Consider the following 14,375-nt stretch of genomic DNA (forward strand, 5'->3'; position numbering starts at 1 on the left):
GGTTCATTTTACAGATGAGGAAACTGAGGCAGACAGCAGTTAAATGAAGCTAAGGGTCATTAAGAGTCCTGGAGTCCTGGACCTGGAGACGGGAAGACCTGAGTTCAAATTTGGCCTCAGATACATGCTAGTTGTGTGGCCCTGGGAAAGTCACTTAACCCTGTTTGCCTCAGTTTCCTCATCTGCAAAATGAGCTGGAGAAGGAAATGGCAAACCACTCCCATATCTTTGCCAAGAAAACCCCAGATGGGGTCACGAAGAGTCTGAAACAACTGAACAACAACAAGAACCACCTTGATGAACTGGTATCTGAAGCGTTATATTTATGAAGTTGGGGCAGTAAACCTGTTACTTGTCTTAACCTCAAAAAAATGTTAGGTGTGAGACTATAATATTTTTGAGTATTATGGAGAGTTATAAGAGAAGCTGAAATATCAGTGCTTGGTAAACAGAAGCAACAAAACAAATGAAAATATAGTAAAATTTTGTTTTTACTCTTTTTGTTACTACATGGATTCAGAAAGCCCTAAGGTTAGATCAATTCCTGTACAACACAACTCCAAATTCTACAAGCCTAATTAGTATACAACAGGGTTGTCATTCTATTCCACTAACAGTAATGTTATAAGGAGATTCCTATGAATTTTAATATGAACAAGTTAGGCTCTTTGTAATAAATAAGGTACAAGCTATCCCTAGACATTACAGAGTTCTTAGGGATGGCTGCAACTAAATAGTACACCAAATTGAAGAACTTTTATAAATGGGATGTATGTTGTAAGCAATCAGAGTCAATTTTAGGTATGAGTACAATGAGGAATTTTGTGGTAAAAGCATGAAATTTTGATAAGACAAATATGTGGGATTTTTTTTTGAAGAGGCAATCTAATATTTTGATTGTTTTAAGTTATATTAGTACTATTATATTATAAGTTGAAAGAAAAATGAATTTTTCAATTATTTTGAAAAGTATTCTTTCTGCTTCCTTCTTCTGCCTCTAGATAGCTATTTGAGACCTACTAATTACCCAGGCAGCTAAGCAATATAGTTTTCATTGAGGTTCTTACCTAATTCAAGATGAAAGAGGGAGAAAGAAGGGTTATCTTTTTAAGGAAGTTAATCTTTTTTAAAAAACATTTGCACATTAGTCATGTTGCGAAAGAAGAAACAGAATGAAAGGGGAAAGCCATGAAAAACAAAAAACAAAAAAGTTAAAATAGTACACTGCTATCTGCGTTCAGACTCCATAGTTCTTTCTGTGGATGTGGATAGCATTTTCTATCATGAGTCTTTTGGAATTGTCTTGGGTCGTTGTATTGCTGAGAAGAGCTATGTCTATCATAGCTGATCATCACACAATGTTGCTGTTGCTGTGTACAATCTTCAGGGAGTTAGTCTTTCAAAAAAAAAATAATCACAGAAAAAAAGGGGAAGCAGTAACAAGATATTAAACTAATTCTACAATGTTGCCTACACCAGGTAATCTTTTTTATGAGATAAGTACAAGTCCTTTGAGTGAATCAAAAGGAAGACAACGCCATAGTGGGTGAGGCTGAGTTCAGTGAGGCCTAGAGAAGGGCTAGAAAGAACAGCCCAACCTTAGATAAGACTTGTAGAGTGGGAGGCCACAAGAAGACCTTTGCAGAGCAGAAGTTCAGGCTGAGGCACCTACCTAGGAGCAAGGCCATTTGGACAGGCTAGACACGAGGAATTAGCAAAGAAGCTGTGTTGCTAAAACCTTCTCAGACTATAGACCCCAAAGCCATAATCCTGTATCTTCTTTCCTTCCTCCCCTGTCCTTCTGGAAGCCCAAAGCCTTTCTTTCTGGGCACAGGATAGTCAATTCACCTTACTTTATTTCAAGTGTTTGCTTTGTCTTTGTAAACCATGTTAACCACAGGTCTTTGTTGGGCTGGCTGCACTTACTGGAAATAAGAAGGCTATTGAGGGGGAAGCATCATAGAGAAGAGGGAGAGATTGGGCTAATGTTGAATTGTTTTGCCAGGGCACTGTCACTTACTGGGGGCCCAAAGGCAAGAAAAAAAATTGAGAAAATTACAGATCCTTTTATATTAGTTTCCAGAACTGAGAAGCACTTTTTACCAGGAAACCAGTCTAGGAGCAATAAAAATAATATTAAACATTTATATAATGCCTACTGTATTCATCCTCACAACAACCCTGGGAAGTAGGTGCAATTATTAGTCCCATTTTTCATTGAGGAAAGTGAGGTTAAATGACTTGCCCAGGGTCACACAGCTAGTCAGGCTGACTTTGAAATGAGATCTCCCTGACTCCAGACTCAGTGTTCTATCCTTTGTAGCATGTAACTGCCTAAAGTTGAAAAGGTTGTGCGTGCATGTGTGTGTGTGTATGCATATGCATATGTACATATACATACACATACATACAGATATACATACACATCCATGTGTATACATGCATATATATTTTTAGCTTTATTTTTAATTTATGAAATAACACAAGCATTTCCATAACATAGAAGTTTGAAAAGGTTGGAAAAATAACAGGGATACTGATACAGGGCAAACTTACCAAATAAATGATCTATTATTACATGGCTGCAGGTTTTTTAAAAAGCCATAGTCTGACCACAAATGTTATATGAAATGACCTCTGAGGACTCCAAGAAGCTGCAAATCATATCATGTTGATTTACTTACATAGCATTTGAGATTTGCAGTTTTTGAAAAAATATCTGTCTCCAGTATTTCCCACAGAAACCTTGCCACAGAATCCCCACTAGAGACAGAAGTAACAACTCATATGTATGCAGTGCTTTCTTTACTTAATAAAATTTGTTCATTGATTGATTTCCTAAAAGTACCACATAGCCCATTGAGTTGGTGCCCCTGAATTTTCATCCCAAAGTTACTGTAGCTAAACAAACCCACTCTGTCGCAAAGACAGTTCTCATATTCTCATGATCCCCAGGGAACAGAAGTATTTCTTTATTTTAAAAAGTTGTGTGGTTTAGTGTTGGAGATGTTTTTCAAAACTCTTTTCATCACAAGTAATAACTGTCAATGATAAAAATGAAAAATAATATTCACATTAATAATAGTAATTATATATTGACATGATAGTAATATTGCTTACTTTTGAAATTAATTCTTATTAATATAATATTATATATTAATATCAGTACTAATAGTATTCACACTACTCATTAGTATTCAGTATAATTGAAAATGCTGGAAAATGCAAAGTACTCAATCTCTTAGTACCTATCCTCAGACTATAAGCATTATAAAACTAAAATGCAAAATTGAGAGTAATTGAGCCAAGAAAATATCCACACAAAGTATTTAATGAAAGTTTGAAGAGAAATAGAATATTTTTATCACATTTTAAAAAATCATCCTTCCATCCTCATAGCCCCTCATTGTACTTTGTATTTTTCAGAAACTTTTTATGAATTCCTTTCTTGTAAATATTTGTGTCAATGTCTTACCTTCCTTACTAGATCATTTAATCTCCTCGAGGTCTGGTACCATGTTTTATTCATCTCTATGCCTCTCCCAGTACTTGACATAATAATCTTTATATAGAAGGTACCAATAAGTGTTTGAGGCATGATTGGATAAATGGTTACAAATGAAGACATTACTATTGATCCATCATTAGTGAGAAATGTGCTTTGAATAGGAAATACAGTAGGGAGAAAAGAATTAGGTTTTAATCCTAATTCTCCCATTAACTGTGTGACTTTGGATCAATAGCTCATTCTGTCTGGGTCTCAGTTTATTTATCTATCCTACCAACCTTACAAGGATAGTAAGTGGATCAAAAGAGATAATGTATTTGAAAGGTATTGGTAAACTTAATATAAAAATACAATTCACACACATAAATGATGTTTGAATTCAAAGCATTCCATATCTAGTACTGTGGGCATGGAACTCCTGGTGTGGAAACCCTCTCCACCTCTGTAGCTTGGCAACTTCTTTGTAATTTATAATCTTAAAGAGTTACCTAGGACATTGAAAGGTTCAGTGATTTGCTCATGGTCACATAGCTAATGTGAGAGACAAAACATGAAGCTAAGATTTTCTGACTCCAAAACCTGTCCTCTATATTACCTCTCGCGTAGTATGTAGTAGGTGATTAACTGATGTTTGTTGAATGAGTAATGTGTACTAATTTTAATTTTATCTGACATATCACTTTGTTTAAATTCTCTTTGGTAGGGTCCTTTGGTATGTTTGATGGCTACATAAACAGTTTGTTCTTCTCCAACAGTATCGTTTTGGTTTTTTTAATGAAAAAGAGGAAGAGATTCTCAACTCATACTTTACTGAAAAAAAAGAGGCCCTCAGTATTGAGCTTTCTCTTCTTCCCATTTCAGTACCTCTAATCACCATTATGTCATTTTGATTCTCTCCTTTGCTCCAACCTCAGAGAAAGAGATGGTCCTCCTCTTTGCCAGGGCCAACTGCTCTCCTTTTGCCCTTGATCCCTTCCCCTCTTGTCTCCTCCTTGGGCTTGGTCTCCCTTCAATCATCCTCTCTTTTCTTAATTTTCTTTCTTTCGCTTTGTTTTTCTTTCTCTCTTTTTGCTTTCTTCCTTCTTTCTAAGTTGCCTTTCTTTACAATGTTTTAGTCATTATATAAATCATTCCTGCTGGCTCTATTCATTACACTCTTCATAATTCATAAAAATCTTTCTAGGCTTTTCTGAATCCATTCCTTTTGTCATTTCTCAAGGCTCAATAATATTCCATTATAGTCATATACCATAATTTGTTCAGATATCCCCAAATTGATGGACATTATTTAGTTTCCAGCCCTTTGCTGCAATGAAAAGTGCTGCTATGACTATTTCTGTACATATGTGTCTTTTCCCTCTTTCTTTGATCCCTTTGGAGTGTATGCCTGGTTGTAATATCACTGAGCCAAAGATTATATATAGTTTGGTGAGTTTTTGATACAGGTCTAAATTGTCATCCAGGATTGTTGGAGTAATTCACAGCTCCACTAGCAGTGAATTCATGTCTCTGTTCTCCCATATCCTCTCCAAAAATTGTAATTTTTCCTTTTGGGACATCTTTGACAATCTGATGGGTATGAGATGGAATCTGGGTTGTCTGACTTGCATTTCTCTTGCCATTAGCAGTTTGGACCATTTTTTCCCATACGTCATTGGTAGCTTGCTTTCTTCTTTAGAGAACTAATCATATACTTAACAATGTGTCTTCCTGACATTAAGAAAATGATTGATTTAGTAGTCACAGTCAAAAATGAGTGCCACAATACTGTGACAACTATTCATCTTAGTGAAGTTTGGGGTTTTTTTTCCCGCTTAAGGATGAGGGAGCATTGAGTGTATTTGTAGGCAGAGGGGAAGAAACTAGAAGACTAGGAAAAAATTGAAGATTAGAAAGAGAGGGGATGATTGATGGGGCAATCTCCTGAAGGAGACAGGAGGAGATTTGATCAAGGTCACATTTAACTTTGTAAAGGGCCTGCCCTTGGAAAGGAAAAGTGCCACCTCTTCATCGAAGGCTGGTACAAAAGAGAAGAAAAGGGGGGATGATATCAAGGGATGGTGAGATATAGAGAAGGAAGAAAAAGAATCCCAAAGCTAATAGTCTCTATTTTCTCAGTAAAGTATGAGGTGAGGTCCTCAGCTGTGAGGGCAGGAGGAGGTACAAAAGCCTATGGGGAGAAGAGAACATGTGCAACGGCTTCTGTGGTGAGTGAGATCATCAGTTAGAGAGAAATAAAAGAATGCCTTTCTGCAGTGAGAGCCCAGTGAAAGATTAGATAGTATAAATTGTTAGTGAATCCAGTCAACAGTTGCATAACTTTCTTCAGTTCTATTTAGCAGCAACTAAGTGGGAACAAAGGAGGCAGATGATGGTATGAGAAATGCAAATAAAAATAAGAGATAATTCCTGCCTTCTTGAAGGTGATAGTCTAATTTGGGACAGTAAACCTAAAAGGTAATGAATATATAAAATAGTTATTGTGTGGTATCCAACTCTTTGTGACCCTGTAGAACATACTCTCCATGGGATTTTCTCTTGGCAAAGATATTGGAGTGGTTTTCCATGGCCATTTCCTACTCCATTGGATTAAGGCAAACAGAGTTAAGTGACTGGCACCAGGTCACACAGCTAGTAACTGTCTGAGGCCAGATTTGAACTCAGATTTTCCTAACTCCAGTCCCAGTGCTCTATCTACCAAGTCATCTAGCTGCCTCCAAAATAGTTAATTCTAAGTGCTAAATGAATGGTGTAGACAATTAGTGCCAAAGGGCACTTAGCATTCCAACATGAAAAAGTTACCACCTCCTGGCTAAGTGGGATGGGACAGAACAGATATTAATCAATAAAATAAACTTCAACTGATGCTACTTTCTTCAATGTTTTACCACAACGTGGTAATACCTCTGAGTTCTTGAAGGATATGTACCCTGTAAGCACAGCCAGGTTCTTCCATACTAGAAGGCCTTTGAGTATTAACTGCAATGAAATATAGATGGCTAGGTGGCTCAGTGGATAGAGTGCTCGGCCTGGAGTCAGGAAGACCTGAGTTCAAGTGTGGCCTCAAATACTTACTAGTTGTGTGACCCTAGGCAAGTCACTTAACCCTGTTTGCCTCAGTTTCCTCATCTGTGAAATGAGGAAAGAGAAGAAAATGGAAAAAGAAATGGAAAACCACTCCAGTATCTCTGCCAAGAAAACCCCAAATGGGGTCATGAAGAGTCAGACACAACTGAACAACAACAAATGGTAAAAAATATGCCCTAAAAAAAATCATGAATCCTTTGAAGTATTGAAGTAAGAATAAAACTGTATTTGGAGTCAAAAAGACCTGAATTCAAATCTAGCTTCAGACACTTGTTAGCTATGTGACCCTAGTCTCTACTTCTGTCTGCCTCAGTTTCCTTATAAAACAAGAAGAAGAATAACGCCTACCTCCCAGAGTTGTTGTAAGGATAAAATGAGACAATATTTGTAAACCACTTTGCAAAAGCACGATATAAATGATAGTTAAATAAAAATCATAACTCAAATTGCACATTTCATGGACAAAGGATAAAGCGGGTAGAGATTTTAAGGATTGTTTACTTTGTCAATTTTAAACTTAAAGGAGTTTTGTTGGGGGTTGGATTTGGGGGGAAGAGTGGGAGAAAGAGTTGTTTTAACTACCTTGACAGACTAAACTTAAATAAGCATTTAAATGTGGAGAAAATGGAAGCGGCTTTTGAGTTAAAACTAGAATCTGAAATGTATTAAAGAAGATTCTTTTATGAAAGGCCTCTAAAGTTGTCTTGCATTTCTTAAATCAATCTGTAGCACATAATCAGTAAAAACCATATCATTTAAACAGAAAAATCATAACTTAAGCACTCACCCTCATGCAGCTGTGTCCCATTATGGGTTGTAACTTAACACATGCATTTCAGAAGTTGTTAAAAGTGAGTTCAGGCTAACAAATCTATATTGTTAAAAAACTTTTGGTGAGAAGAGACAGCAGGGTAGGAAGAAGGCACTAGGTTTCACCACAAAGCTGGTGTCCAATATTTATATTCTATTATAATCTATTTAGCCTGATTTTAAAGGAATATAGAAAATCATAGCAGACATTAGCATTAAGGTTTTGGGATAGCATTCCTTAAAGCTGACTCTTTTGGGTCAGGCAGGACGAATTTTCTCTGGGCCTGGATAGTTTATCTCTGCCCCATGGTATATTTATTGGAAAAAAAAAGGAGAAAAAGAAATGTACTTAATGTTCTCTGATTTTTAAAATATGTGCCACTCATATCTGAGTTGAGTGGAATGAAATCAGCATCCTTCCTTTTAAAAATTGAAATAGCTATAAAAATAAATATATAAAATCAAACATGAATAGATTTTGGCTCATAAGAAATCCTATAGTGTGGGACTTAAAATGACCAGAATTCAAATTATTGTAATAAAAATGTAATCAGTGTTCTAAATTTAGCTAGCAAGCACCCTGAAGTTTATTGCTGTTTTCATGCAGTCACACTTGATGTGGTAATATCTAATACTGCATTTCTGAGGCTTTGTTTTCTTGATTACTTGCATCTCTCAAATAATTTTTCTTTAAATGTATAAAGTGAAAGTATATAAAAAGTTGGCTCATGAAATATGCACATTTAATGTACACTTGGCTGTCAAAGAATTTTTGTTATCTTACAGTATATTTAGTGAAAACCATGATTAAAAGAGAATTTTAAAAAATTAGACTTGTAGTCTGATCCCAATCCCATAGAAGAGTAAAATTGCCTTTCCTTTTAAAATCAAATGCTCACCAATTTGAGATAAATAAACCTTCTGGACATTTCCCAAATGGAAAAATTTTATTCAGCTTAACTATGTAAACACATTACACCCAAGAAATAGTTGCCATTTTACTGTTGTATTAATAGTATTGGGGAGAAAAATGTTAATGACATTGTGATATTGTTGACATCTGTATGGTTAAAGGCCAGCTCACATCCACAGAAGGGAAGAATAATTAACATGCCCTAGCTTTGGGCATAGATTGCTTTTCCACTAGAGACATTACCATGGAAACTTGGTGGGCTACAAGTGACTGCCTGTCAGGAGACAGGCATTACCGAGAGTTCCCCAAGTTGCCATGGCTTTTGACATTGAAAGACTTATGCAGTGGTTTCCATGAGAGACTGATGGGAGGGGATCAGGATGGGGTGTTCTCGGGGAATCCATTCCAATCCATCCAGATATGGGACACAGTGACAGCTTGTGACTGTTGTTCACCTGATAGCTATGGGTGCACAACAATGGAAGTGATCACGTTGGGAAAGGAGGAGGGTGGTGACCATACTCAGATACATAGTGGGTGAGCTGGGAGCAGTCAGAAGAAAAGCATGCAATGTAGGCTGAAACATCAGATAGTGGTTTATGTGACCATCTGGGTCTCATCCACAGCACCGTTGCTACTCCTAAAGCAAAGAGCAGCTTTCATTTACTTATCCACCATTTATTTTCTGCTTTTCTCTCCAAGGGGTGAAAGGGAATAAGTATATAGCACCTACTACATGCCCAGCACTGTGCTAAGTATTTTGCTTTAAAAAATTATCTTGTTTGACCCTCACAATAACACTGGGAGGTAGGTGCCATCATTATCCCCATTTTACAGTTGAGGAAACTGAGGTCTAATGACTTTAGTAGGTATTTGGGACTGGATTTGAACTCAGGTCTTCCTGAGTCTAGCTGAGCTACCAGCTGCCTCTCCAATCTGCTGGGAGGAGGGATATGAAAATGAAGAAAGTCGTTTGTTCTCTTCTTAGCAGGTAGGCAATGCAGCTAGCATTTTGGAAGGTATATTTCTTTTAATTGTTTACTTTTGCTACTATGTAGTTTGTAAAATTCTTTTTACTTTTGCTTCTATGCTATATTATTAGGTAGCTAGGTGGACAGAGAATTTCCTAGTTTTGCCAAACAAATTTTGAAAACCTAATAACTACTACTGGGGGTTACAACTGTAATCCTTTTTCTCACTATGGAAGACAAGACTATGACCATAGAAAAATTAAATGTGGCAGATGGAGAACAATTGTATGGACACTATCACTTCAATGACCTACTGTTTTGTTTGTGTGGGTGCCAAGTCTGCCAACTCATATCACATTCTTTTTTTTTTAAGAAAGTGAAAAAAGTATGCTTCGGTCTGCATTCAGAGTTCATTAGTTCTCTCTCTGGAGGAGGATAGCATTTTTCATGATGAGTCTTTTTGAAGAAGAAGGAGAAGAAGGAGGAGGAGGAGGAGGAGGAAGTGGAGGAGGAGGAGTAGAAGGAGAAAGAGAAGGAGAAGGAGAAGAAGAAGGAGAAGAAGGAGAAGAAGGAGGAGGAGGAAGAGGAGGAGGAGGAGGAGGAGTAGGAGAAGGAGGAGAAGAAGGAGGAGGAGGAGGAAGAGGAGGAAGAGAAGGAGAAGGAGAAGGAGGAGGAGGAAAGTTGAGGAGGAGGAAAGTTGAGGAAAACAGGATGGGGAAGAGGAAAAAAAGAGAAGGAAAAGGTGATGATGATGATGACGCTGACAACGATGATGATAACATCCCCAAGGAACAATGATTCTGGTTTATACAGCACTTTAAAGTTTGCAAAGAAAGTGCTTTACACAATTTCATTTGGTCCTCCCAACAGCCCTATAAGGTAGGTGCTATTATTATCCCAGCTAAGCCAATTGAAGTGTAGAGAGGTTAAGTGACTTACCCAGCTAATAACTATATGAATCAGGTTTTGAACCCAGGCCAAGGTAATTTGAAGTAGAAAGAGCACTAGTAACTGGGGGAATAAAGAATGGCTTCTTATTAATTTTTATTTGTAAAATGATCAGCCAATACTCACTTTGTTGTTTTTTTTCTACCAAACATTAGTGAGAAAAGTCCGTAACTCCTGGGTGATGAATATCTAATATATCATCTAAGGGAAACGCTATTCATTGTGCTATCCTGCATCAGTAAATTGAGAAAAGGAAATATTCTCAAAGTATTTCTACTTGGGTGAAGATAATTCACATTCACCTGTTTCAGGACAAGCTGCTTTTTCACACCTTAACTTATGAGAAAGTCCAGATTTACCTGTACTCCCTCCCTTAAGACCTGAACTTATGGGTTAGAGCAGGAGATAATAAAATTATTTCTAAGGTTCCTTCCTGCTCTAAAATGCCATATTTAGAATTTAACTCCCTCATTTTAGAGATAGGAAAACAAGCCCAGAGAGTTGAACTGATTTGTCCAAGACAATGCAGAACCAAGTGGCAGGGACAGGATTCAAAGGTTAAAATGTCTGCTTCAGAACATTGGAAAAAAGCATATAATTTTTGTAGAATTTGGGGGCAATTTCTATAATATTTTTACTTCGTTCACTGCCCTCACCCCCACCATTATCACTTTATCTTTTTAATTTTTTCTCCAATAATCCTCTTTTTTCTATGTGGGCCAAGAGCTGGAAACCTTTTAAAAGTGCTGTGCCAAGCTATGACCCACTTTTTGTGGCATTAGGGGCTGGGAGATGGGAGGTGGAGGAAGAGAAGGAAAGGCCAATTGTCCGGTCATTTATTGGCAGTTGGAGCAGAGAATTTCCACCTGTTCTTGATTCTTCCAGCTGGCGGGCTGGAAGCAGTCCTTCTGGTGCAGAGGCCAGGGCAGCGAGCCCAAAAGCAGCAAAAGGCTCTTCTGCCAAAGAAATTGGGGGAGCATGTGACATCTTTGAAGAGCATCCCCTCTTTCTTTTCAAAGAAATATACATAGTTACATCCAAACCTGCTATGATTCAGCACCCAAAATTCAAATAGTCTTTTTCCCATTTATTTCATGCCCATGGTAGTTGGATGTTTCAACACTATAAAGACATTAAGTATAAGAATATACCCTGCCAGTCTTCTAGTTACTTAGGCATTTATCAGAATAAAGGAAGCCATGGGCCATAGCATTGGGTTAACAATTTCATTTTTGCACAACTCTAGATATTCATGGCACTGTGTCAAGGCATTTGGGGTGATTGTTGCTGTCCCTCCATTCCCCATCTGATCATATTTTAATTATATGTTTAAAAAAAAGTATAATGTTATGCCCCTGGAAACATTGACATGCCCTATATAGTGATGGCGGTTTCCTGAAAGGCATTTCTTTTCCCTCTTGCCTTCTACTTCACTCTCTATCCTAAACTGTGGATAGTTACTGATACTGCCTCTAAGAAGGAGGTAGGGTCATGCTGTTTCAATTTCTATAACTTTCACAGTGAGTCTCTTGAGTCCATAAAGTGCTCAGAGCAGACCATGGGATCATGCTGCTCTCTGCTACCTTGTATCACTTCCTACTACCCCAAACTCTAAGCTTGAGACTCAGAGGACCTCTCATGATCAGGGCCAGCTGGATCACCCAAAAACCCTTTCCTTTTTTATTAATGAATTTTACTCCAAGGGAGGGTCCTTGTATCCCTTATTACTTTAAGTAGCCTGGAATCCAGGCAAGTACCAAATGGAGCTGTTGACGAGTCAAGATAAAATAATGCCTGTCACATCTTGCCTAAGGGGCGAAGTAACTTCCAACTAATTTAGAAGGATAAAGTTGGCAGAACAAAACAATGACCCATTTTTAAAAATCTTTCTCCATTGCCCCCAAATGAGTAATTTAAACAAAAATGACACCTGGCAAGCAACATTGTTCGACTCTCAGAAATTAAGATGCCAAACTGAAGACCTGCCAAGGAAGATAGAAGCTGCATAACTACAGCTGCAAAGGAGAAATCTGTAAATTATTGGACTACAAAAATTGTTCCACATGCCATTTGCCTTTCAGATAGCTCTCTACCTCAAGTCTAATCTCACCAGCCTTTGTAATATGAAACCTACTGTAGATAAGACAAAATATACAGATAGTCTGTTTTAGAGTAGGATATTAAATTGGTTCCAGAAACCAAGAGTTACATGACAAACAGTTTAATGGCATTGCTAAAACTAGAAGACTTGATTTCATAATTATCCATTATTAATGGAAAGAAAATCAAACAAATGCTGAATAAGTTTTTGCCGTCATCATGTGGCAATCTCATGTTAGTATTTTGGAAGGCAGAAATCTCAGGCAATTTTATTGGCCTTTTAACTACAGAATGTAATTTCAAAGTTTGTTACAGAAAGAAAAAAATTGTAGAGGTGACTGATTTTTCTTGAAAGATTTTGCAGTAAACAAACATGTTAACAGATTAAAAGAAGAGCCCAATTTACCTTCACAGCTGAGCCATGAAGAAGAAAAATACATTCTAAAGATTAAGGCACTAATTATTTATTATTTCAAAGATACTTTCAGCTGTACTCTCACAATTGTGAAATAACTTTTTGAATAGTTAATTTAGTCTTTAAAACAACTCTAAGTTTCTGCAATTATTCAAAGAAAGATTTCTAAAATATTTGTGAAACACATCACAGGCAAAATAATCCAGTAAGCAACGTTCCCATGTGAAAGGGAATCATTTTCCTGAAATCAGGAATGAGTTAAGTATCGTTATACCATATCACCCAGCTACAGAAAGACTTAAGAGAAACAAAACGTAAATAGGATGTGACTAGAACATTTTAGAACTATTATCTGAACAGTCAAGAAACTTCTTTTCTTCTGTACTTACAGTCTTTAAATACAAGATCTGGGTCTCTGTGAGGCAAGACTTGGGCAATGATGTGTTTCAGGGATTCCAAGGTTCTATCCATCTTGGCTCTGCCTTTTCGAGACTGCACGCACAAAGTGTCCTCATGCCTGAATTATTCCAGCCCTGTACTGAATTTGTGCACTTCATTGATGCATTGGATTACCAAAGAATCTCTTTTAACATCTGCCAATCAGACATTGCCCAGAACCTAAAGACCTCTCAGTGGGCCCTCCTCCCTGGCTCACTTATCTTTGTTGTATGCTGAGCTAATTAGCTACAAAGGCTAGCTGACAGGCTAGCTCCTACCGCTTCCTTCTGTTAAACACACCCACCTACAGGCTAGCTGCGGAAACTAATCATAGGAAAGGCTTTTTTCCCTTTCCTTCCAAATATTGCCTGAATGGACTGAAGCTGACTGATTTTAGCTTGTTGTTAAATTGTGGTTCTACCTCCTGCTCCTCTTCCCTCAGGAGTTTGAAAACAAGATGTAAGATTTCTCAACTAAATTCCTTACATATTGAATGTAAAAAGTCCCCTCCAGTGAGGATGAGTATAACAAATATAGTCATTCAGCTTCTCATTTTGCTAAGGACTATTATATGTAAGCTAAATGGGGCAGCTAGGTGGCTCAGTGGACAGAGTGCTGGGCTTGGAGTCAGAAAGACTCATCTTCCTGAGTTCAAAGTTGGCCTACCTGTGTGACTGGGCAAGTCACTTAACTCTGCCTCAGTTTCCTCATCTGTAAAATGATCTGGAAAAGGAAATGGCGAACCACTCCAATATCTTTGCCAAGAAAACCCCAAATGGCATCTCGGAGAGTCAGACGACTAAAATGAGTCAACTACAACAAAATTTGGTAAACAATAGGGTAATGCTTGCTGTTTGAATTCACAAAAATTAATCACAGAAGCCAAGTTCTCCTTTCCTAACCATAATCACTTCTGATGGCCATGGCAAGGATAACTGCTGGACTTGTCTCACAGTTGGTCAGGGTATATTTTCTCCACTATTAACCCTTTAAAGGAAAATCCATTCATTAAACTCCTTACAACTATTTAGAATAATTCATAGGTTCCCAAAGTGGGCAATACTGCCCCCTTCACCGTGCTGGAATGATGGGGGGGGGTGGGGAGGGTAGTTGTAGGCTCAGGTGCAATTGGGGGATATTGAATAAAAATAAGTGGGTGGTGGAGGCATAAGGAAAGAAGAGAAG

The 14,375-nt window shown here is 37.6% G+C and overlaps 1 protein-coding gene across 1 annotated transcript in view; it reads right to left on the minus strand.

Moving 5' to 3' along the window:
- The window catches only part of LIX1 (limb and CNS expressed 1), a 58,465-nt gene extending 45,207 nt beyond the window's left edge, over positions 1-13,258 (minus strand). The window contains exon 1 of the mRNA XM_036741709.1: positions 13,142-13,258. Within this exon, the coding sequence (XP_036597604.1) occupies positions 13,142-13,223 (82 nt within the window). The 5' untranslated portion in view covers positions 13,224-13,258. The remainder of the gene's footprint in view (positions 1-13,141) is intronic.
- Positions 13,259-14,375: the final 1,117 nt, after the last annotated feature.

This window comes from Trichosurus vulpecula, chromosome 1 (assembly GCF_011100635.1).
Source record: "Trichosurus vulpecula isolate mTriVul1 chromosome 1, mTriVul1.pri, whole genome shotgun sequence".
NCBI classification, from domain to species: Eukaryota; Metazoa; Chordata; class Mammalia; order Diprotodontia; family Phalangeridae; genus Trichosurus; species Trichosurus vulpecula.